General features: G+C 38.3%; 1 protein-coding gene and 1 long non-coding RNA gene across 4 annotated transcripts; one reads left to right on the forward strand and one right to left on the reverse strand.

Annotated features, from left to right (window-relative positions):
- The first annotated feature begins 2,933 nt into the window (after positions 1-2,933).
- Positions 2,934-4,372, forward strand: LOC309510657. The gene is made up of 2 exons (XR_014210421.1): positions 2,934-3,494; positions 3,657-4,372. It is a non-coding gene; the product is annotated as an uncharacterized lncRNA (long non-coding RNA).
- lipea (lipase, hormone-sensitive a) lies at positions 4,042-21,679 on the reverse strand. 3 transcript variants are annotated; one of them, XM_082185526.1, is made up of 11 exons: positions 21,285-21,679; positions 14,224-14,476; positions 10,183-10,467; positions 9,934-10,024; positions 9,371-9,516; positions 8,718-8,903; positions 8,359-8,511; positions 8,113-8,257; positions 6,483-6,710; positions 5,035-5,432; positions 4,042-4,956 (listed from the first exon to the last, which is right to left on the reverse strand). In XM_082185526.1, exons 2-11 carry the CDS (start codon positions 14,464-14,466, stop codon positions 4,723-4,725), a joined length of 2,109 nt encoding a protein of 702 aa, XP_082041652.1. In that variant the 5' UTR covers positions 14,467-14,476; positions 21,285-21,679; the 3' UTR covers positions 4,042-4,722. The 3 variants fall into 3 exon arrangements, with proteins under 3 accessions (XP_082041652.1, XP_082041651.1, XP_082041650.1); XM_082185525.1 differs by lacking the exon at positions 21,285-21,679 and adding an exon at positions 15,959-16,338; XM_082185524.1 differs by lacking the exon at positions 21,285-21,679 and adding an exon at positions 15,951-16,338.
- Between the last annotated feature and the right edge of the window lie 4,707 nt (positions 21,680-26,386).

A 26,386-nucleotide genomic window follows, 5' to 3' on the forward strand; every position in this document is an offset into this window, starting at 1 on the left:
ATTCTGTCCATAAAAGTTATGAACAGAACCGGCGACAAAGGGCAGCCCTGCCGGAGTCCAACATGCACCGGGAACAAGTCTGACTTACTGCCGGCAATGCGAACCAAGCTCCTGCTCCGGTCGTACAGGGACCGGGTAGCCCTTAGCAAAGGGCCCCGAACCCCATACTCCCAGAGCACCCTCCACAAGATGCCGCGAGGGACACAGTCGAATGCCTTCTCCAAATCCACAAAGCACATGTGGATTGGTTGGGCAAACTCCCATGAACCCTCCAGCACCCTGTAGAGGGTATAGAGCTGGTCCAGTGTTCTAGAGTAGGGGTGTCAGAGAAATTAGGTCATGAGCCGCATTGGACTAAATGTCACCTTATTTACATTTATGCATTTGGCAGACGCTTTTATCCAAAGCGACTTACATTGTGTTATCCTATACATTTATACATAGGTATGTGCAATCCCCTGGGATCGAACCCACAACCTTGCGTTGTTAACGCAATGCTCTTACCACTGAGCTATAGGAAAGGCCCACCTTATGTAGGCCAATTCATATATTTTTTTAATTATGTGTAAAACCATGGAGAGTGTATGCGCAATACATGCTCACTAGTGCGGAAGCAACTTCATGCTGCTTTAATGAGCAATTTTGAGGTACAAAGCACAATTCAGAATTGACTCATTTAATAAAAAATAAAAAAAATGTTACATTCTGGTTGTGTTTGGGTCATTTTGATGTGTTTGAATTTTTTCTCCCAGAAAAATGCTAGTTCTACTACTTCCTCAAACATTTTTGAGAATTTTTGTAATTTTATTTAGTAATTTTTTTGCCCCCACTGTTATACCTGTGGTGGTTCCGGTCAAAAATGACCAGCCTACAATTTTTTTTGTTGTCATTATTCTATATTATCACTAAATATTGGATTCAATCGTTTTGTCAATTTCTTTCAATTAGCACAGGTTTTTTATTTCTTCAGGTCAACTGGGAAAAGAGCAATCTCTTCCCTCTGCAGAGTATCAGAGCCATGACAGAGAGCCATCAGAACCTCCTGGGGCATTTAGTATCCTCAGCCATGGTCATACCGCTGGTGCTGGTGCATATGAAACTGCTACGAGCATTGATTCAGACTCGATTCCTGAGATTGTATTCAGACCTAGGTCGGACCTTGCATTACTAAGGGCGGGGGTTTCCTTAGAACAAGTGTCCAGGCATGTTGTTGTCACAACAGACACCTTTCAAGAATGGCTGGGGTGCCGTTTGCAATGGCCGTGCAGTTTTGGGGTCCTGAACAGGGCTCCGCCTGCACTGGCACATCAACTACCTAGAGTTTGGCCTTGAGGAGGCTTCGACCGTTGATTTAGGGCAAGGACATGATGTTGGTCCGGACACACAACACTGTGACAGTGACGTCTATAAATCTCCAGAGTGGAATCTGCTCTCGTCGCATGTCACAACTCGCCTGCCATCTCTTCCTCGCCATTCACACCCCGGACGACCTCAATCGCGTAGCCAACATGCTCTCGCAATAGGTCTCACTCCGTGGAGAATGGAGACTCCGCTGGATTGTGGACGCCATTCTCCGGGCTTATCGAGCCCAAAATCTACCGTGCCCATTAGGAGGGAGTTCACTCCACTCGAGGCATTGCTGCCACTTAGGATTTGGTAAACGGTGCTTCACTTGCAGACATATGTAGAGCTGTGGGCTGGGATATACCCAACATTAATCTCAGAATGGAACCAGTTTCATCTTGAGTTTTTGGTGACATCAGGGAAGTCTTGAACAAACTGTCTGGGTGTAGTGCTTGCACGTGCGCTCTTTCAGTCTAGTTGAGTTCCCCTTGAATGGTGAACCCTTCTCCATCATTTAGCACTCTTACTCTAGTCGAGTTTTGTGGAGGAAACCTTAACAACCAGGTGTACGCAGCTTTTTTCCTAAAATGACTTCCAAAATCAGAAACAGGCCCTACAGCTGCAGTGACCTCTTTGAGGTGAGTTGGAAGCGAGACCTGGGGTAATTTACCCTGGGAGTTAGAAGGTCACGAGTGAGTGTTGTGGCACTTGTCATTTGCACGCAGAGGCTTGCACACATTTGCACCACCTTATCTCGTGACATAGTATAGCACTTGTGGCGTTTAGAACCCTTAGTGTTGGTTTGACACCACGTTGAACGTGACCAAGAGAAAGGGAACGTTTGGTTACGTATCCTCGTTCCCTGATGGAGGGATCTCTCCTGCCACAACTCTGTGATGACCGCTGAATGGCCGAGATGCTACCTGTAATGACTTTCTATACCCATATGTCCGGGGGCATGGCTTGGCATGCAAATTCCACATGCCAGTTATTTTGGCCTGATACTCTCAGTGGTGATTGGGGCTCCCAAGGACGTAGTGACTTAGTGACTTTCTCAAATGTTTACAAAAGAAGCGGGAACCCAGTGTGCCTGTATCTTTCTCTATTGCTGTTCTATTACATGATATAGAAAGTCTAAGCCCTTCAATAGCCGTACAACAAACCCAACTAATCTGGTGCCTATTACACGTCAAACTAAGATTGCTGTGGGGACAAAAAGTAAGACTGTTAAGACAGCTGCAGTGCAACAATCCTCAATGAAACATCCCCTCCTAACTTTACTTTTATGAGTGTCTGCAGAGCAGGTAGAAGAGGTGGGGGTGTATCTGCTCTTTTTAAAGATGTTTTTTTTTACTCTAATTCATTTTATAACTGTATCATTTATCTCTTTTAATTCCTTTTATAACTGTTTTAATTTCCTAATTTATTTTTTTGTCTATTTTCTATGCAAAGCTCTATGAATTGCTATAGTGTGATTTTTATAATTCCTTTCTATGTAAAGCTTTTGAATAACTGTTTGAATTCCCCCTTGCTTTTATTTTGTGATTATTTGTATTCCTCTCTATGTAAAGCACTTTGAATTGCCATAGTGTATGAAACGTGCTATATAAATAAACTTGCCTTGCCTAGTGTCAGTTTGACACATCTCCAGTGCCTCCATTAGGGACGAGGGTTACCATACGTAACCGAGATGTTATTGTAGACAAACTATTTTGAGGATTATACACTTTATTTTTCAGAGATTGAACTTTGTCCTATTCTGAACTGCATACACGTGCACACACACACACACACACAAACACAAACTCTGTTTGCTCCACAATGACCCCGCCAAGCCTTTATTTCTTGTTCTTCATTTCATCACATCGTCCAGACAAAATATTATAACAATGTGTTTTGGGATTTTCATGTTTCACAATAAAGCTGATAAAAGTAATATCACAGAGACGGTATATAAATGTCACATAGCACCGTGCTTATTCATTTAGTGCCAGCACAATGGTCAAGACGCTGTCTGTGCATGAGCTTTTTGATCAAAGACATTGCAACAAATGATGAGGAACAATCTTCTGATGTTGACATTGAAAGAAGGACTTTTTTGTAGCAGGGTCACTGCAGGGCAAAGACAGTTCAAAAGTGTGGTGCCACATGTGTGGTAATGTTGAAAGTATGAATGGATATTGGATGCAACTCAGAATAGGATAAAGTTCATCTCTGTGAAAAGGAAAGAATGTAATAATCAAAATAGCTTGTGTACATGAACATGTGTTTTGTGTGCGCACACGTGCTTGCACTTGTGTGTGCCTATACAGGTTTGGTAATGTTGGATGGATGAATGGATATTGGATGCAGCTCAGAGTAGGATAAAGTTCATCTCTGTGAAAAGGAATGTGTGTAATACACAAAATAGTTTGTGCACAAGAACACGTGTGTCTATGTGCATGTGCGGACATGTGTGTGGTAGCTGGGGTGTGTATGTATCCAGGCCTTTATATTTGCAAGCACACATGTACATATATGAACATGAATATGATTAACATGCTCCTAAAAACTTTTCTCTTATGTCCAGTCTCCCCCATTAACTTTTCATGGCTGGTCATTTTTGACCAGGAACAAAGTGTGACAGTACCATTTTCTACACAATTAAATAATTTCAAAACAAACTTCCTAATTAAACATTAAAGCACACTAGTGTGATACATTTTTTTCAAATTTTATTCAATATTGACAAAATTATCCACAAATAATGCTTTTTTCGGTCAAAAATTGAGGTACATAAGCTCAGATAAACTAGGCCTACGATCCATCAGATCCAAAAAGAAATGCAAAACTTGTGCTAATTGAAAGAAAACAAGTAGACAAAAAGACTGAATCCAATATTTGGTGATAATATAGAGTAATGAGACACGTAGAAGAAGGCTGGTCATCTTTAAACACAGAACAAGGGTTAAATTTAATGAGAGAAAGTAAGGCTGTGTGTTTGACACCCCTACTTTTAAACATTCAAACCTAAAAACAAGAAAAACAAGCCACAGTGCAGTTGCTTAAAAAAAAACGTGTTGGTTTGCAGTGCAAAAGCAACTTAGATCTTATTGCATCACTACAGGCACAATGGTGAAATTTTGGTGGATGCTTAGACATTCTGTTAGGGCAGAAAAGAACAGTGAATGGTCATTGCGAACATCTAAAAATGAATCACTTTGATGCAAGACTGCAAATTAAGCTTAGCAGATATGATGATGTTGGTACTGCAAGCTGGATCTACAGTTGTTTCCAGAAGTTTAGATGGTGGATGGACTACCCTAATTTTGGGTTTTGAACCTTTCACTTTATTTATTATTTAGATGTATTCACTGTAATTTCTTAGACCTTTGCGGTCTAATTAAGCCCTGGCTGCCTCTTATCAGCAGGCAGTTCCTCTTGCTGGAAGACTTCTCTGATTCGTTTCACACACAGATCTGCTGCTTCCTGGGTTTCTTTGGAGAACTGAAATAGGCTCAGGAAACCATGAGGGAGGTCTTCAACCACAGTGAGCGTCACTGGCTGGTTCATATTCCTCAGCTTTTTGGCAAACATAACTGAATCATCTAACAGGGCATCCAAAGCAGAGGCCTGAGGAAAACAATCAAGGCATTAAAATAAGAGTCTAATAAGCACTATCTCTGGAAAAGCAGATTCATCATGTCTTACCACTATATGCACTGGAGGAAGGCCCTTGAGAAGATTGTCTGGAGCAAGTAGTGGAGAAACAAATGGGTTCTTCATTATCGGTGTGCGAGGTGTCTGTATATCCGCTAGACATCTAGACCGTAGAGGCTCAAAATTTTCTGGGTAATCTTGGACTTCCTCTGGCCTCTTAACATAATGTGACTTGGAAGGTGAAGGACCATTTGATGATGTAGTTGCACCATTTGATGATGTAGTTGCAGAGGATGATGGTGATGATGGTGGTGCCTTTGGATCTATTAAAGTCTGAATCCAATTTGACGCTCCTTGGGCGAAGTTACTCAACATCTTTACAGTGTCCTGTCCCAAAGCAGTCAGGGTGTCTAAATGCTGAGCTGGCTGTACTGACTGACAATTCGCACCTGAATAAGAGGGCGACAGCGACCGAAAAGACAGTGTAATCATGAAGGTGCTGTAGATAAGACAGAAGGTTTATTATTACTGTACATTCTGTATATAGAGCATTCTAGAATTGTCACAACTAGGTGAAACATACAGTGGGGTCCAAAAGTCTGAGATGAAAATCTTTAAGCCAGTAAACCTGTTTTGATTAATTAGAAGCGTTTAATATTCTTGCACTATTTGACATAGTGAGCATGTGAACTCAACATGACAACATTGGACCCCATTGACTTTCATTGCAAGGACAAAAACACTGCAGAAGAAATAAAAGTTGTACAGGTTTGAAACAACATGAGGGTGAGTAAATGATGACAGGGTTAATTGTTCCTTTAAAAATAGACAACCCAAATACTAAGACATTCTAAAATGCATGTTAATTTTTCAATTCAAACTTTCACTCAACTCCTCAAATTGTCACATTAATAACATAAATTTGAATGAAAATACTTTAGAAAAATATTAAATATTTTGGTAACACTTTACAACAAGGTTTCATTTGTTAACATTGGATAACAACATGAGTAAACATGAACTATCAATACTTCTAAAGCATTTATTAATCTTAGTTAATGTTAATCTCAACATTTACCAACACATTACTATTATATGTTAATATTATTTAATGGACCTGAGCTAACACGAACTAACAATTAACTTGTATTTTTATAAACTAATGTTAACAAAGATAAATAATTATTGTAACAAATGTATTGCTCAAACAATATTTTGCTCAATAGTGGTCTCAGACTTTTGGTACCTATAGTTCCTATATTTTTTCTCAATTTTTAAAAATTTCTTGTGAACAAGTGAATTGATTTGACACTATATTGTCTAGTGTAAAACTGCTTTATAGTTGAAACTGAAGTTGGAAATACAACCAAACTTATTGTTTCCAATTTGAAGAATATTGCTACATTGATGCTGTTCTTATTCCTGTTTATTAATGTAAAGCTGCTTTGAAACAATCTGTACTGTATAAATACACGACTTGACTTGATCCAATAGCTCACCAGCGTAGGCATCGATGCACTTGTAGAGCACAATCAAAGGCAGCAGAGGGTCGATTAAAGTGAGCAGTCTGGATGGTGAGGCGTCTGTTGTTAGCAGAGTTGCTGGATACGCTGCCACAATCCCATCAGGAACGCGTACACCATGAGACACTGCCCTCATAGAGACGGTTATACACAGGTTACCACCTGCACTGTCTCCCACCAAACAAACCCGCTCTGCAGTCGAGCCTGTGTAGCAAGATCAACATTTAGAGTCCTGAGGCATGGTTGGCATGGATTGCTTGTCATGTCCACACCTATTATTATGCTCACACACCTAAAAATTAATTTCAAATGGTTCTTTGCAGCACCTTAAGTTATTAAGGTGTTAAATACCATGTTATTCATGTCTTGGCAATAGGATTCTATGGAGATTAAATTAAAGTTATCCTTCGCATCAACATTTATTTTACTAGCACACAGACTAGAAAGTAATATTCTGCTATGCCGTTTTTTTGTCGCACGAGTTATTACTAGTTGATTGGGTTGTAAAAAATTGAATGTCATAAAATTAAAAAATGTAATTGATTCAGCCATCAAATTTTGGGCATTTGACATAAAATACTTTTTTTTAAAAAAATACTTTTGGGAAGTTTTGTAGTGTGACGTTACACTTTATCTAAAAATATTTAAAAACATATTTTATAATTATTATATCTACCATTCAAAAGTCTGGGGTGAGGATGTTTTTTTATTAATGTTTTTGAAAGTCTCTTATGGCTCACCAAGATTGCATTCCTTCGTATCATTTGTATCAAAAATACAGTAAAAACAGTAATATTGTGAAATATTATTACAATTTAAAATAAATGTTTTTTATTTTAATATATTTTAAAATGTAATTTATTTCTATGATGGCAAAGCAGAATTTTCAGCATCATTACTCAACTATTCAGTGTCACATGATCCTTCAGAAATTTTTCTAATATTCTGATTCGGTGCTCAAGAAAAAATTCTTATTATTACTGCTCAGTGTTATGGTGGAAACCATTATACATTTTTTTTCAGGATTAGAATAGAAATAGAAAGTTGAACTGAATTGAAAGTTCAAAATAACACCATCTATTTGAATCACAAAATCTATTGTAATATTATAAATGTTCTTACTGTCACTTGCATCTTTGCTGAATTAAATAAATAATAAAATAATATAATAAATAATAAAAAATCGTATTCACCCCAAATATTTGAATGGTAGTGTACATGCAGGTTTTTAATATTTATATTATCATTTACTATTAACAATATTCTCATATTAATTGAGAAACTGTATGGAATGTTTGTATTTAAGATATCATTTGTCATGACATATGACAATTTACAATGAAAATGTAAAGACAAAAAGGTGCTTAAAATGGTAAAGAAAAATCCACTTGTGATCAGATCGACCAAAATGCATCTTAATACCAGGTGTCAAGGTGTCATACTCTGTGAAAAATTCATGCAACATCAATTCACTGACAGGAACAAGGGAGTTGCAAAGTCGACAGCATAATTAAACAAGGACGGCCTATTTAGACGGCATGTCCCCATGTAAAACAATCACTGTCTGTATAATAGTTCTATCTGGTGAGGGGTGTGTGATACAAACCCAGCAAATGGCAATTCTTCAAGGCCCAACAGTAGGCATAGAAACATTCCTCCAGAGCCCGGGGGAACGGGGCCTCTGGAGCCAATGAGTAATCCACAGAGAGAATAGGCACATTCAGATCCTTTGACCAGCTCTTCAAGTAATTCTACAATAAAAAGAGAAGCGAACAAGAGGGCCTTTAGCCAAAAAAAAAAAAAACATTTATGTAAAACTTTATACAGGGAGGTAAAACTGCCACAGCCATACCTCATGTGATTTTGAAGTTTGTGCTACAAAGCCTCCTCCGTGGAAGTGTATGATCAGGCAAGGAGAAAGAGGAGCTGTCTGACGATTGAAACTCCCCGGCAGAGACAGCTGAGGACCCTCAGGACGAGAAAGCGCTAACAGTTCTGCACTGTCCTGGGGGAAGAGATCAAATATGGAGGAAATTCAGCAGAACCGATTATTGAGCGCTAACTTTAGCAGCCGTTCTAACTAATTACAAGAATGCTGAAAACATTTATCATGCTCACTGTACCTGAAAACATCCCTCAGAGACTAAGGGACAGCTGCTTGTCCTAAATATAATTAATTATTTCTTTTTCATAAAAGACACAAACACAAACCTGTCCTTGTCGGAGTGTGTGTGAGATCAAGCGCACGTTGACTGGCCCAGGGCCCCAGTGTGCAAGTGGAGGGTTCACAGCGACTGAGAGATTGGGGTCAGAGGCCAGTGGCAAACTCAGACCTTCAGCTGGCACAGTTAATGTTACGTTCACTTGCACCACACTGGAAGAAATCCTTGTCAAACTCTTTAGAGAAATACAGAATAAGAAAATAACATCTGAATTCTTCTGTCTTACACTTCTGTTCAAAAGTTTGGGGTCAGTCAGAAATTACTATAGGCTTATTTATTCAGCAAAGAAACAATACACTGATCAACAGTGATGGTAAATACATTTATATTCTATTTTCAACATCGATAATAATAATGTTTCCTGAGAAGCAAATCAGCATATTAGAATGATTTCTGAAGGAAGAAAGAGTAATGATGCAGAAAATTCAGCTTTGCCATCACAGGAATAAATAAAATTTACATATATATTCAAATAGAAAAACTTACTAGCATAAGAGACATTCAACAACATTAAAAATCATACTGACCCCAAACAGTACTGCAAATATCATTGTGAACCTACAGTTTAACTTCAAGAACAATATAACAAGGTATGGATGTTGTTTTATCGGTAGACTCATACATAAACATACATGTACTTACTGATAATAGCTCAGACTCAGTAAGGTTCCAAAAGGTTTTCCAAAACTGCATATCTAAATTTTGAGTGATGCGCTCAAACTCTTCCCCCCTCAACTCAGGGTCCACCACATATTTGCCCGATGTGAAGAAAGAAAGAGCAGCCATGCCTGTAAATAAATCAAACTTTATTGACAAAAGGGATAAGTAATTGTGTAAGAATTGAAAGAGACTAATTTCCTCATTATTTTATGCTAATAACTATGGCAGCTTGTTTCTAAAAAAAAATCAGAATTGCGAGAAAAAAGTCTGAATTTTTAACCGACTTTTTCACAAGTCAAAAAAAAAAAAAAAGATTTGTGATTTAATATCTTGCAATTCAGACTTTTTTCTCTGAATTTTGATAAATAAACTCACAATTCTGAGAAAAAAAGATAAAAAGTTACCTTTTTTAGTTATATTATTTTAGATTATTCCATGGCGAAAACAAAGCTTCTATAAATAATAGACATAAATGCATGAGAAGAATAAATCATGTAGCCCTAATATTATGAGATTTTGATGCAACCCATCGAGTCTACACTTACCAAGCCCAGTCTGCTGTTTCTTGTAGTTTTCACCAAAGGACACCATACTGATGACCACTGTCTGTAGAAAAGGCCTGAGAGAGGGGGGAAACTTGTAGGAGAGACAAAGAAATAGAGACTTTGTGTTTCTGGAACAAATTTGCATACGTCACAAACTGCGTGCATCAGTGAAACGATAAAAACCTTTGTTTACGTGTGCTTGTTAGTACTGGAAAAACTTTTGCAAAAGAAATGTTCACATTATCTCACCTGGAAGCCCAAGCAGCGGCCATAGAAACAAGCTTTGTGCATGGAGACGTACTCTTGCACAAACCTCTTGCTTAAACCCCCTTCATCCTGTGAATAGAGCTGACCGTGGGCATTGTCATTGAGTAATATCTGTGCCAGGTAAAGTAACGCTCGCAGCTGGCACAGGGCACTACAGTATGCTTCCACTTCTGTCACATTATGGTCCAATCGGAAAAAAGCTCCAGTGCAGTTTGATGCGATGTAACGGGCCTTCTGGATGATGTGGATGACGCAGGAATGGACCACCTATGGAGAAAAGGAAAGTCAATGGCCTCCTTTTGTGGATTTTAAGGCAAATAAATAAATAAATAAAATAAATAAATTATCCTGCTCATACATGGTCATTTGCCAGCATTGACAAATTAAAGCTGTTATTGATGTTTGAAGAGCAAAATTTGACCAGAAGTGTAAAATTACTTTTTTTTTTACATTAGTTATGGCTTTTTAGATCATTCAGCCTGCTTTAAGTCAGACACAGAGATACAGATGTAAATAGAATTTATGTATTTTTTGTTTATTATTATAGAATTTATTTGAATTAACACTTAAACGCACACCTCGGGTCTTTATAGTGACCCGTGACGTCATTAACTACCCTCCTCATTTTTTTAAGTTAGACATCAACCTTCTTAGTATTCCTCAATCAATTCATTACAAACAATATATACAATTATAAAAGAATGCCTGTTTTCCCATTCATATTTGATCAAAGTTGTATAGGGTCGCTAAAGACCCGAGGTGTACAATAGTGTAAGTATATTTTTTTCTGCACAACAATAATTGAATCTTTGATGACTGAATAAGTAGGGCTGTGCCATATCATACCGTCCACGATAATACCGGTATACTTTTTTTACATGATAAAAAAAGTGTAATATCGCGTTATCAATGCGACGCGATGATGTATGGCGCATTTACGTTCCCTAGCGCGCACAACAACACCTGTCTAATAGTAGCAGCATGTCAGCCACCGATAAGGATTTAGTAACTTAAGTTACATAAAAAATTGGGAGCTAACGTTACTTCAATAGAGTGGAAGTGGTTTGGTTACAAGAGGTCAGACCTCCAACAAAGCACCAGGCACGGATTAACGCACGGGCCTACTGGGCACTTGCCCAGGGCACTGGGCCAGCAGGGGGCCCTGTCAAATTTACTGTGTCTATTCTTTTCAAATAATTCTTTTTATTTTTATTTTATTTTCAGTAAAATTGTGTTAAATATTGAGGAATAATGTGATTTTTTTTTTTTTTGCAGTTGCAAAGTATTAACTTGTAAATAAATCAAATAAATAATTTTCATGTATTGCCGCGCTGTTGAGAGGGACATCTAGAGGCGAGTGAAAAGCATTGCGTAATATAAAAGTCACGCGTAGAAGACGGTTACTCAAAAACCAAAACAAAAATGAGTTTAAAACCTATGGGCTTATTTTTTTTACGAAATGTCAATCTTCATCTTTATAACAGAAGATAAAAATACAATACAACAATCATCAAGATACAGTAAATCTTTAAATGTGTAACGGATTGTCTCCTTAAAAAGTGTCTTTTGTGGTGGAACAAGCAATGCTATTATAGCATCTTAATTTAATCTTTGTTTTATTATTTTAGTTCATTAACTAATTGTTAACTCAACTAATTTAACGTAAAGACCTGGATACTAGAATTACTAATTAAATAAATGTCAACTAGCCTAAATGCATTGATTAGAATTGCCATTGACTAAAGATTTTTCTAGTCGACTAATCTCACGTTAATATTAATTTCATGCATAAATCTTGCCGCAAAGCACCGGCAAAAGCAGGCTAATGATAATATGTCTAATTTTTTTTATTATTATTAAAAAATAGCCATTTTTATTGTTTAATAATAAAAATATATATTTTTAAATCAGTGTCGGCTGCAAACATATCTATATCTCCGCTGTAAAATGGATGCGCCTTTAGAGAGAAATGCACCTTTCATATCATATCAGCCGGTATTTGCTTTCGATTCAAATTTTTTCGTTTAAAAGTGGACATTTCAAGCTTTATATAGAAATATTCATCATGTCTGTGAGGCTATACACTGTGTTTCAGTTCATTTTTTAGACGCGCTCCAGTTCACGCCACGGAGACCATGAAAGAGCGCCCTGTTTGTTTTATTTTATTTTACAAAAGCACAACGTTTTCTTGTTATTATGAGTTTACGAAAATAAAAGTAGCTACTTGCGACTGATGCATTATTCTTTTCTGTATATGACCAGGAAAGATTGAGTATTTCAAGTTGTTTCCACTGTTGATAGGAAACTGCAAGTGTTCGCGCCGACGCCTGCCATGCAGTGCGCGCTGCACACTCCGCACAAACACTTTGGATATGCATTTATCTAGGTTAAAGTTAGAGCGAGCTGCCATGCCAGACGGATAAGTCCTTTTTATGTTTAACAAATCAAATCATGCATTTTCTAGCAACCGCGAGTAAGTGCTGCACCAGTTTGAAAAAGGTAAAAGCATAACGAGCGTAACGAGAGAGGTGCCCCACTAAGGGGGATGCAGAGATGTTTCTGCGTCTTTATATTAACATTTCTGATTGTTTAAATGATCAGCCCTCGGGGGCCCCCTTAAAATGCCTGGCTTGCCTGCCCTATTGCGGCGCCTGTGCATACAGGTGCAACACTGTTGTCCAAAAAATTGGTGAAGGGGGCCTTTGAGACATCCGTGCCCAGGGCACATCATCGCCATAATCCGTCCCTGCAAAGCACAATATTTTGTAAAATATGCAAGAAAACTGTTACCGCTAAAAGTGGAAACACACAACAAACTTGTTTCACCGATTGAAGCAAAAACACACCGTTCGAGTACAACCAGGCTATGAAGATACGCGAGGAAGAGATACTAGCACAGGGCTCGAATTTCATTTTAATAATTCATGCCACTTATAATAATCCCACTTATAAAGCGTGAAATCCCCCCCCCCCCCCCCCCCCCCCCAAACATTGATTCATTTTAGCAGACCTAGATTGTATGAGTAAATGAACCAACGCAGATTATAAAGTTAATTCAATGATTTTAAAACTATCTGAGAGAAGCAATTTCACAGACAGCTTGAGTGTTCAGCGGTGCTGCGTCCTCTCTCTCTCTCTCTCTCTCTCTCTCTCTCTCTCTCTCAAAATGGGTTGAACAAGGCAAGCGTCAAACGCAACAGGCGGCTACACCCTCGCGGGACATGACGGAATTGTCTCTTGCACAATCGGGCCAACTTTGCATCGTAACTAAAGTTAATAATTTCCACGTCTTTTTAAGTCTTATCTGTTTAAACATTCAAGCGATTTTAAACGATACAGTAGGCCTACTGCGTGCAAACATACAGTAAAGCCGCCTCACAAACAGCTCGCGAGTAACAAAAGTTATTTTTCGCTTTTTAATATTTTTTTTTTTAATATATATATCGCGGATTATATCGCTTTTATATCAAAATTCCGGTATTGGTTAGTATACTCGTAAACAGTCGGTTATAAAACGCACGTGACAGTGTGACAGGCATGAAAGGCACAGTACGGATGTGTGTGTCATAAATGTTGTCGTCAAAACAACAAAAGATAGCTTTAAATTTTAAGGAATCAGAATTAATAGCAGCATATGTATTTAATTTAGTCAGGACTGAAATCAGTGTTATTTTACATTTGATTACTTTATTCACTTGGTGTGTTGGATCTACCCAAAAACTTTTCTCTTTATTTGCATTTACATTTAGATTTACATAATAATAATAAAATACTTTTAATCATTAAAACGATCATTTAAATTCAACTTCAACAGGAATTTATATACCATAATAAAGCATTAACAGGTATAAAGTTACTAAACAACTAAATTACAGCCAAGAGCATTAATCTAGACCGGCTTTTTTTATGACATGCCATTATTTGCATCTAACCCCTAATTTGCAAATAAAACATGAGATTTGAAACTTTAAAAAAATCCTTTTTTTTATCCACTCATCAGTTTTGCAACCAACTAGCAGTTACCTTGACTAAGGTCCGATATCCATTGCCAGGTGTCTGCGCATCCAGATCAAAATGGTGATAAACAGTAGTAAAGCCAGTGATCAAGGGTTCCACAGCACGACCATGTTCCTGAACCTGCCTCATCACCCCCAACAGACGGTTCGTAGCGTCCACATGTGAAGAACTGCTGACGGATCCATTAAGAGCCAAGATAACATCTGAACATACTGTCTGCAATGCTGCGAATACATCCTTATGGTCCATGTCTGACAAACTGAGAGAGGCGAGAACAGAGACATCAACAATGAAAATGTCAAACATTCCAAAACACCTTCAAAAATATACAACATCTCTATGAATGTGAATGGAACAGGTATCAAAGCACAAATAAACAAAACACAAACAATAAAACTGTCAGGCAAAGGCCAAACTATCATGAATATAAACTATTGTGTTCTAGAGAGAGAGCAGAGACCGGCCTTTGTCAACAGACACAAAGACTCAATGTGGGATCACAGCATATTCTTGCAGCATCCAACCCTTGCGTCATCAAAGTCCAAAAGAATGTAAAAAACTGGCCACTCTCTGGAAACACATGCTTGGAGGAACTCCAAATTACAGTTGTAATACTTATAAATGATATTTAGTGATGTGTGACACAGACTCCTAAAAGGATTTGATTATCATCTGCGATAATTATTGGAATAGGAGTTCCACGCAGTGCTAATGGCTCATGTTAGCCATGACACTGGATTTCAGCAGCCAAATGAAAGACCTGCTTTATCATTAGATGCAGTACACTAATCAGTTGTGACCTGTAAAATATCAATTTAAACTCTTTGCCTGAGGAAATGCAAAATGTGTAAAGGAAACCAGACTCAAACACGGCTGGGGAGCATAGCTTAGAAATGAATTATTCACTTACACACTGCAGCCACTGTTACAGTTGAACTGATCCCTATTCAGCACTCTACCCAATAAACACTTAAAACACTTGGAGATTCCAATTTGCTTTAACTGTTTCACAATTAGATTGTGTGCTGGAGGAAAACAATCACATCTGATCAATAAAAAAATTAAATAAAATAAAAACTCCCCATTGCACTTTGAACCCACCACCATGTAAGAATTTTCCTTATTTAAAGTATAGGTCTTAATAGTAGATGACCAGAAAAACAAACATACTGCTGCGGTGTCATGTGATGTGCAAAATAAGGGATTTTGTCAACATTGTAAAAGTCCATGAATAATTATGAAATAATAAATAATTAAAATACTGTATTAAAATATTTAAACATTCATTTATATAAATGGCTTGTTTTGATAGACAAGGGGGAACAGATTTTTTTTTTTTTTTTTGAGAAAATGGATGTTGGAGGTTTCACCTTTAGCATTCAACATGTTAATTTCTTGATTTACAAACGTTTTTCAGTTGTGTAGCCCGGTTTCTTCAGTATTTATCCATAAAGGCTATGGTGTGGCCTATTACAGTAACCAGTCCTGGAAACAGCATGAAATAGAAAAGGATCTGGCAACCCAATTGGCGCGACGCAGCAGCACTTGCCGAACAGCTCCAGTGTGCAATAGGTTGATGCTCATTAACTTTCTATGCGATGAAATTGATATCACGAAACGTTTTTCTAACGTTCCCCCCCCCCACAAATTTAGGCGACGAAGGCCAAAACGGCAGCCCGCGCACTTAAAAGTTTTACCTAAGCAAACTGAAATGTTTGTAAAACATCGCTTACCTGCTTACCTGTCACTCAATGAACTGCGCGTTTGCAAGTTGCGTCTGAACTGCGAGCGATCGCTGACAGCAGCACCGCATATCGAACAGCACACTGTCGCGAAATGCTAAAGACACTCGTGCATTTTCATATCCAAATAGTATGGTAGAGGATGTCTTGTGTTTTTGCTTGCTTGTATCCTCTTCCGTGCCTGTCAAAGTTTCGACTGACTCACAGCATCATGGGTATACGAGTTCAGTGCAGAGTCCTGTGTACGCGAGTGACGCGACGCGACCGCTTCCATGGCAATCTTTGGACTTTGTCACTGCCACTGTGCACTATTCCAGTTTAGTCGCATAGATGGCGTGGTATAGACGAATCAAATAATATACAATAATACTAGTAGGCCTTTATATAAAAATATAGTCTTTAGCTACACACAAAGGCCTAAACATAATAATAATAATAATTATATATATATATATATATATATATATATATATATATATATATATATATATATATATATATATATATATATATCAATACAGTGTAAGTAGGCCTACTGTTTTCAGCAGGTTTTAACTGTTTGGGGTTGTATAATTCTATATCTGCATTTTACATATTTGCTATTAGGCTGTTTAATGTATGTTTAACTTAATAAAATGTTATAAATTAATAATAATTTATAAATTATATTAGTAGATATAATACACTAATAGTACATATATTAATAGCTATATTAACTTTAAGGTATGTGCATAGAGAAACTGGCATCCAGAAAATAGGCCCACCCTGTGAAATAGGCTATTCACTAAAGTAAAAACTGTCTTACCTTGCATGGAAAATAAACAGAAAAATTAGTCTACAACTATAGTAAAACATTATTTTTTAAAGTAATCAATTAGATAATAATACAATTCTTTAAATGGGTTATAGCCTACTATTACTGTTGTTATTAAAAAAAAAATCCACAGTTAAATGGTCACAGTGAGCACAGACGGTGGCAGTCATTACCAAGATATTTGATTCCATGTTCAGCCTCATTCTCACGTGACACCCTCTGGTGGTCAAAGATAAAACTGTCTCCTCTCTGGATGATAAACCATTGTGTTCTGAAAGAATCAACGTGCAGAAATATATATTTTTGAGAATGTATAGTCAAATTTTGAGACCTTGGATTAAAATACCATGCGAACATAATGTGGTCACATGCATTTCTTACTAGATTACATTTTGCTGTAAGATTTAATTTTCTCCAAGGGGATGAATAAAGCGTTATCTTATCCTTCTTATCTCATCTATAAAGAGGCAGCTTCCAGTCTGTGTCTATTTTAGGATTTCTTATAATACTTTAATATCGTACAGCCCTCAATGATTCAAATGACCTCAAATTCTTCACATCTTTAACAGTTTCTTTAACAGACAGAAAATACTTCACAGGGCCATGAAGCACTCAATCTCTTAATGTCCCACTATATACAGTATATTATATGAAATATTATTATGCAAACCATATAGTTCTTTAATATACTTCCACTTAAAGAAGAGCTGAAAGAACTGTATGTCACATCTCTGAGCTTTTAGGTGTGATGCCCTAACATTTTACACTAACATTTGAATTTCTTTACACCTGGCCTAAAGTGCCATTCACCAGCTGTCACCAGTTCAGGCTCTATTCTTTTGTTTCTCATGTTACAGATGACAACTCAGTTTTCATATCCAGCATGCTCTGGCCTGGCATCACCCATACTGATGGCTACCTAAAGAGAGCATAAATAGCATCACTTTGCTGTTCAAACATAAAATAAAGAGATTTTCTGCTAGTCCCGTTGGTTTTAAAGTAGAATTTGATAAAAAAATAAAATAAAATTAAAAAATTAAAAAAATGCAAACTGAAAAAAATCAAAAACAAATGATAAGTCAGTGGTGGACATTTTTTTTTTATAGGTCCTTCATACCTGCTGCTCAAGATGTATAGTAATAACAAGGAAGATGTTTAGTAAAATCACTCTTTTCTTATAATTTAAATTTTGTAAAATACATAAATCTGTAAAGTAACAAGTTTTTTTTTTTTTTTTTTTTTGTCTTAGTCATACTGTCTTATCTTATATTTTCTTATCTCATCTTATCTTTAAAGGGGCAACAAATGTCTATTTTTAGGACTTAATACAGTTTCTATTTTTGGCAATTCTTCACTGCTTAAAGTAAACTTTCAATGTCTTAATGCAAATTGCTTTAGTGTTCTGCAATGCAGTTGTGAGTGAGAAAGGCCTGTGGTTGAGTTTAGTATGACTATGAGAGTTATTGACACCTCTTGCTCAGGAAGGCAAGTATCCATTTGCAAAGTGAGGTGGTTATTCCAATTATCTAAAGTTTGTTTCTTAGTTTCTGTGGGATAAATTAGTTCCGATTCCAGGCTTTATTGTCACTTATTGAACCAAAATGCAGGATTCACAGTTTTGATGGATAGCATGACCCCACTACACCTGGTAAAACATCTACAATAATATAATGAAATTTTGACAATTGATATGTTGCTTGCAAAATCAGCTTGGACAAGATATTGGTATAATTACCCTTTTACTATTTTAAAGCTACATTTTAGATCCCTTAACCCTACCCCAAAACCCAAACATAAAAATTTTTTTAGAGGATATTTTAAGAATAACTTTAGTAACAATATAGCATTAAAAAAATTTTTTGAGCTGCTAATCCCCCTCCTACCTCTAAACATACCCATAACCATTTCTTAAAAAATATGTACAGTTTATAAAGAAAAACATAACAGCGTAAAAGTGTAATATACAGTATATATAGCCGACTTACCTCTATCCCATGACAGTTTCGCAGCATTTGGCCTTGACCGATTGCTATCATGTCCGAGATTGAAATCTTTCCTTTCGCTGACGAGGCTCACTTCTACTCTGATTCTCCGCAGTAACTCGCTGGCCCGAGGATCAATCTCTGCCTGATTTTGCCCCCGAGCCCCAGGTTTTAGCCTTTTTAAAGATGCCGAAGACTACCCTCACCCCACCTGCGAGACATCCGCCACACTCCCCGGCATCCTCCTATACTTCCACCATCCCAACAATACCTCCCATTGAAAAGTGGACAGTACTAGGATTGAGGCAAGCATTGATCAGCCCAGAAGTCCATAACTCATGAAGAATGAATAAAGCTCAGCTTTACAATCTGTAAGTCTCCTTGGAATCAGCCTACCTCTCACCTAAATACAGCCTCAGAGGCAGCCTATAGAGCAAGCAAAGCCCACAGGGCCCCAAACTTGCATCTCTCGACACCACCATCTTCCTCCTGCACAACATCCAGCCAACCTTGAGTGTCATGCCACAGCGGCAGGGCTTCAGCAAACATTGCAGCAAAACTTGCTCACCTCCCTCTCCTGCTCAGCCCTTGACCACAGCTCCTCCTGTCGTAGTACCGTACGTAGCAATGCCAGCCAGCCTCCCATCAGCCTCCCAATTTTAACCTCCTGCTGTCTCTAATCCTCTTCCCATTCCATGGCCTCCAGCTCCAGCAGCAGATGCTAGCATGAGGCTGTCTCCACTAGCAGCGCAGGCTCAGGCATTTCAGAATTTTCTGTCAGCTGTCTCTAACCCCTCTCCCTTTCCGTGGCCTACAGCTCCAGCAGCAGAAGCTAGGGTGAGGCTGCCTCCCCTAGCGACACAGGCTCACACGTCTTATTTTCCTCGGCCATTTCCCTCATGTGCCTCTCTCTATGTTCCTCTCCAAGCCCCAGGGGACGATTCAAACAATTGCAGCCCTGGCTCCTCACCCTCCTAACTCCCTCTCAGTCTAAATCACAGTTTACTCTTTACTGCAACACTGCTGCCTGTTCCACCCCGTCTCGGAGCCACCCATAGTGGCTCACAACATCAGACCGCAGATTCTTGCAGAGATTCAGGGTGCTGGCTCCAGAGGCGGACCCATCACCAACTCCAGTTCCTCAATATTCATAGATAATATTCCCGTAACCCACCCGTTAAATCCCCTCCACGACACATCCATCTCTCATATAACATGTTGTTTCCTGACTTTTCCCTTCTCTACATCACCTCATTTATCTCATACCTCAACAGCATTAAAGACCTCCAAGTTGGGTCCAACAAATGTCACCTAAGCGGTATCCATTTTTTCACTAGCTGATCTACGACACTCCCTCTCCTGAGATAAATAATCCACAAACCTTCATCCTAAACAAAGGCATTCAATGATCCAAACCCACCCGCCATTACTCCAGACAACCTATAACCCTAGAAATACTCACCAAATGTATCTCCGCTCTCAGATTAGGATACCATTCCGTCAATACTGCCTACACTCTTGACGCTTATTTTTCTCAGATGCTAGGAACTATCAGATGCTTTCAAAAGCTATATCAGATCCAGTCAGTTCCATATAAAAAAAAGCCCATCAAGCTCATCAGCTAACCAGTCCATGTTTTACGAAACTTCAAACCCACTGTATCTGCCCTCTTCAAACTCCAACGTACTCAGCACAAAAAAACAACAGCAACCGCAAGTACGTAGGACGTTCAAAGGCTCCCTCAATTACACCCGTGAAGGTCGAGCCGTCCTATTTGGATGCAATGAGAGCTTGCCCATTTTTGCCACCAGACACCCCCTTTGCATTGCAGTGTGGGCTCCCTGTTTGGAGGCAGTGACAGGGACAATTAATTACAGACCCAATTTTACTTCAAGTAGGTGTCCCATTCGACTGCTGGCAGGGCTTACTGTCCAATGGCGTGAGCTTCAGCACCAGTCGGATATGACATGTGCCCTCCTGGTCGGGCGGTGAGAATATCATGTGTCCCCCGGTGACCGCCGGCGGGGCCGACCTGCCTGATGCTGTGAGCAGCAAGCTCCCATCGAATGCTATGTGAGTAGGGTTGCAAAGTTTCCAGAATTTTTGGAAACTTTTCAGGATTATTTGGAAATTTTCAGAAACTTTTCAGGATTATTTGGAAATTTTCAGAAACTTTTCAGGATTATTTGGAAATTTTCAGAAACTTTTCAGGATTATTTGGAAATTTTCAGAAACTTTTAGAAATTTTCTGGAAATTTACCAGAAATGTTCAGCCCCTATATGTGAGCCCACCTGGTCAGGTGGTTAAAAGATTTAAAAGCCCCTTTTTGGACTGCTGGCGGGGCCAACCCATCTGATGCTGTCTTCAGGCGGCTGTCCCGCATTTATTTGCTTCTTTGGGGGAGTACTCTGAGTTTGGGCCAAATTCCAAGCTCATGAAATTATGTTTTATTAACAAAGTCCGGGAGGAGCATGTTCAGATAATCAACCTAATTAGCACGAGAGGAGGTCTATGTTTAGCCTACTTACCTCTACCCCAAAACAGTTTTTCCAGCATCCCTTCATCTTCAAGTCGTAGGCTTTTGCTCTGGGATTATGGCTGGTGATTCCTCCTCCTATTAACTCCTCCCTGGTTTCTGCCTCCATTGACTCCTCCTTGGACTCTTCCGTTGTTTGCTTCACCCTGACTCCTGTGTTTCTCCCCTGTGCCCACCTCCTAAGCCTCCTCTTGCCCTCCTCTGTTGGACTTTGTTGTTAATGTTTTTGTTAAGGCGTGTAGACGTGCCTTCTTGATGGTGTAGAATAGTAAGGGACTATCTAGATTTTGTGTCTGTTTGGGTGGGTTTTGCACGTGTTTAGTTCTGTTTCCTGTGTTTTCAGTTGGTTACCTTGGTTATTCATTGTTTGATTATCAATTACACCTGTTGTTCATTTCATTGATTGGTTTAATCAGAAGAAGAAGAAGACTTAAAGCATGCGCATAAACCTTGCGTGCTGTATACAACAATAGTATTAGCAGGGCCGTGCAGAGACCTCTGGAGGGGCAGGTGCTCAAAGTATAAAAGGGGGCACATGGAACAAGGCTTTAAACAGGGCTGTGCTCAAAATATCAATACAGCAATATATCAATATGGATGATTCTGTATCGATACGGCAGCAAATGCATTGATGCAGTTTTGAAAAAGAAACAGAACAGAAAAGACAAATTTTAAGTTTAAAAGTAAAAAAAATAAAATAATTATGTGTACCTATTAATAACTCCGGGATTAGAAACTGAAGTATCTTAAGTTGTCCCAAGCTGATGGTTTTTCCTTCTCTATTAAACAGAATAATAAAGAACAGCTGTTATAGTAATCTGTGTAGGACAAAATCAACGTGGCCCATGTTTCGTACAGTACAGTATCGTTTTATTTAATGCCATGTCAGCATCTGTGGCTATTTTCATGGCATAAACTTATTTACAAAAATAAGTGTTACATTTATACAATGAAAATAAAAACAAAGCAAACAGAAAAAAATACAGCAATTAATACTTAAAAAAAGCTACCAAACACCTCCACGTTTTCCCTATTTAAATACAGTTACTCGCGTAGTGTAACTCGACCTAGGACGGTGACACAAAACAAAATGTTGCGCTTTTCTAAGCGTGTAAAATGGCTTAGAAACTGTATTTAAATAGGGAAAACATGGAGGTGTTTGGTAGCTTCTCTGCTTGGCCCATATTGAATTAACTGGGCTAAGCTAAGTGCTAACAAAGTTTCGCCGCAAGACAGAGCGATTTGGTGCACGCACTGAGACGAGAGAGGTATGTATCAACTCGTCTTAGTTAAGGGAATAACATAGTTTAATATGAAAAAACGGTGGAGTATCCCTTTAACAATATTTTTAACATTAATGTGATACCTGTTCTGGTAAATGCTTACTAAAGTCCTTAAGTGAGTTTGCTGCCTTTACTGTTGCTGCTGCTGTTGCTGCTGAGGATGATGATACTGCTGATGATGATGATGATGATACTGCTGGAGCTGATCTGAGACTGAAGACATTAAAACAAACAGGAGGCTGCTGCACACAAAACATAAGATACTGGTAAGCCTTACCAGTGTTGTGATCATTTTTAAGGCACTCTACGTTTTTTAAATAAATATTGTAATAATAATAATAGTTTAAAGTATAAATAACATAAAAAAAAACAGACCCCTTGACACCCGTGAAACTTTCCTCCCTAAACAGCAAGCTAACGTAACTTCTACAGCCTAAAGGCCCGTACACACCGGGACGAATATCGGCGCGCGTTATTCGCCAGCGTTTTTCAACGCGTTTTTTCTGTTCACACCCAAGCGATTTTCGCTGACGATGAGCAGAGTGAACATGCAAATTCATTCCCTGACATTAGATGGCGCTTAATGTAAAACAGAAATACAATACCACTCCATAACAGTCTATACTCTGCAATACTACTCCATAACAGTCTATACTCTGCAATACCACTCCATAACAGTTCTCTTTTAACAAGATTTTTGTAGTCGCTGTCGCGTTTGTCATATAGTTCTTTATTCCGACACCAGCGAGACCAGCAGCTCTACATTCATCTTGCCTTGCATCTTCCTCGTCATTTCTTCCCTGCAGTGTCTGTCTATGGGCAGTGTAGACGCTACTTGGCTTATATCTTCTTCGCTGTTACGTATGTGTGCTCGGCAAGACCGTTTTGTGTTTGAGCGCCCCCAAGTTGTGTTTTACTGTAACTTAAGAAGCTCCAGACACGTGAGCAAAAGCGCCAATCTCATTGGTCGGATAGTTTTTGACGCGGCGCGTCAAACCAAAAAAACGAACCCGAGGCGTTTAAAAAAAAATTACGCTTTTACGCGTGGCGTTTTTCGCATCGGTGTGCACACTTACATTGGCGGCCTTTGTTTAGTCACGAGGCGTTAAACGTCGGCGAATATCGCGCGCGAAATTAATAGGTAATAATAATAGGTAAACAAACATCAAAAGCACTTCGCTGAGAATGAAACACCACTTACCAGCAGCCGCAGAGTTGAAGATATCCTCTGGTAGTGCGTGTAGCCGCGCGAATTAAAAAAATTGAATCGTCCCGGTTGAGTTCGTCAGGTGAAAGGTCATCATGTGGGTCATTTTATTTACGGCTAAATTATTATTCATTAATTTTACTAATAGTTAGATTGGGCAGGCATCCACAAAAGGGCCTTTAAAATTTTGCCTTGACAAAAGGGCACTTTGGGCACCAAGGGGCAAAAGGGCAGGTGCTCGAGCACCAAACGCCACGGCATAATTTACTGCAATGCTTTTTTCCCTTAGTTGGTCAGAACAAAAGTGGATGTTACATACTTGTTCAGACGACATTTTCCGGTTAAAATTCTTATGTTGGTCATACTTCCAAAAAGTTGAATCTGTGATTGCAAATGACAGTATCCACACCGGCGCGGTGACTGACAGCCTAATTCTCCACAAAACATTGGATTCATCCGCGCTTTGCCATGCCGAGGCACAACACACGTAAAGTTGATAATTCCGCGAATAACTGCAATTGCAGATTTCGAACAGAGATGGCGACAAAGAGGAAAAACTGCGGACTGCAGCTTTAAGACTTGTGTTTCTTTCTGATTTTTGTCAATTATTAAATGCAACTGAAAACCTGTAATTAATACGACAATTGATTACAATAGAATCAAGATTATGCCACGATTTTAATATTCATAAATAGGGATTCGTACAAATTTGTACATCTGTAAAGTTCTTCATACGTAAATTATTTACATTTTAGTGCTGTCAATATGCCAATATTTTACGTATCAGTGCCTATAGACACGTAAGTAAATATACGTGAGTAGAACCAAATACATAAGAATACAAGGCTACTTTTGAATGGAAAAGCATTTGCCAGCAGCAAACTAGATCATGCTAACTAAACCTTAACCTCTTCTTGAACATGCTCATCAGAGCCATCAAAGCAGTCCTGCTGATCTCATCTCAATCTCTTTGGCCACACTTTGATGTTGTTGGTAGTTTTGTATATGATTTGTATATGGGTATAAAGAGCACGGTGGTCTGAATGGCCGAGGTGGGGCAGGAGAGTGGCTTTATGGGGACTGCCCCTGCAAAGTCATTCATCTTTGATCAACTGTACCAAGTTTGGCCATTTGAAGGCAGCACAAAGAGTCATTGTCTGTGATGACCAAATGGAAATTTTCAGTTGCCCATTTGAGTCAGTAGCTTCAGTTTTATCATGGTACTAAAATGCCAGTCATTTAGATCCAGTTTAATCACTGTTCTATATTAATATGCTGCTTTAATTGAAGTGAACACACACACATCACTCGCACACAGAGATCGGAGATCACGCTGCAAACATCAATAACAGCTTAAACTTGTCAATGTGAGCAAATGACGACGATACAGCTAGCAGTTCATTAAACGATTTGAATGCACTCCATTTCATGTCGATTGGTTCTTTACCTCCACTTAGTGCATGTGTGTGTGTGTGCTGTCAACGTTGACACGTTAAAGCATGCGATAATTTTTTTTCCGTTTAACGCGTTAAAAATATTTAACGCAATAAGGCAGCCATTTGTTTTTCCCTTTCATATTTTGGCTATCATTACATTGTATGATCATGCTCTAATTCATGCAAATGATTTTAAACCATTTAAGAGTGAAAAGACAAAAGAGAACACACTGTCTATAAATGTCCTGACTTAAAAAAAAAAAAAAAAAAAGTATGGTCCTCCTGACACAGACACGGCACACAGACCTCTCCAGTCTTAAATGAGTTAAATAAAGTTTTAAATTAAGAGTTGTGAGAAAATGGGACATGTGTGAGATGTACAGTAGCGGCAGGTCTTAAAGTGACAGCAGCTACTAATTCTATCTATCATTAACGTTAATCAAAGAACAAAAGTAACAGAGAAAATTACTCACTGCTCAATGACTAAAGAACTTTTGTAGCTTTAATAAAGGTTAATCTATATTCAATTTATAATTTATGCAGACTGTTTGATAACTTATTCAATTTCTGTCTATTTCACAGGGCACAGGCAAATATGACATTTATTATGGGTTTATGTGAGGATTGTTTAAAGTTGATTAAATTAAAATTTGTTATATTTTTTGAAGTCTAATAAATGTTAAACAATTGATAGCTTTCAGTTACACTGTAATGTTGAATGGCTATAATTAATGTTTAAAAAAAAAATTGAGACACCAGTAGCTGTATTAATATAATATTAATGTAATACTGCAATAATACTGGCCTTCATTCATAAAAAAAGATGCATTAAACAAGTATTTAAAATTGACTGTTTTTATGTTGTTTCTACATTAATTTGGAGATTACTGTGAAATTAGTACATTGTAAAATATTAAAACTTATAAAAACGTATTAAAAACTTGTGTTTTAAAAAAAAGTGTGATTAATCTAGTTAATTTTTTTAATCGATTGACAGCACTATACACTCACCTAAAGGATTATTAGGAACACCATACTAATACTGTGTTTGACCCCCTTTCGCCTTCAGAACTGCCTTAATTCTACGTGGCATTGATTCAACAAGGTGCTGAAAGCATTCTTTAGAAATGTTGGCCCATATTGATAGGATAGCATCTTGCAGTTGATG

This window comes from Leuciscus leuciscus (genome assembly GCF_965113295.1).
Source record: "Leuciscus leuciscus genome assembly, chromosome: 12".
NCBI classification, from domain to species: domain Eukaryota; kingdom Metazoa; phylum Chordata; class Actinopteri; order Cypriniformes; family Leuciscidae; genus Leuciscus; species Leuciscus leuciscus.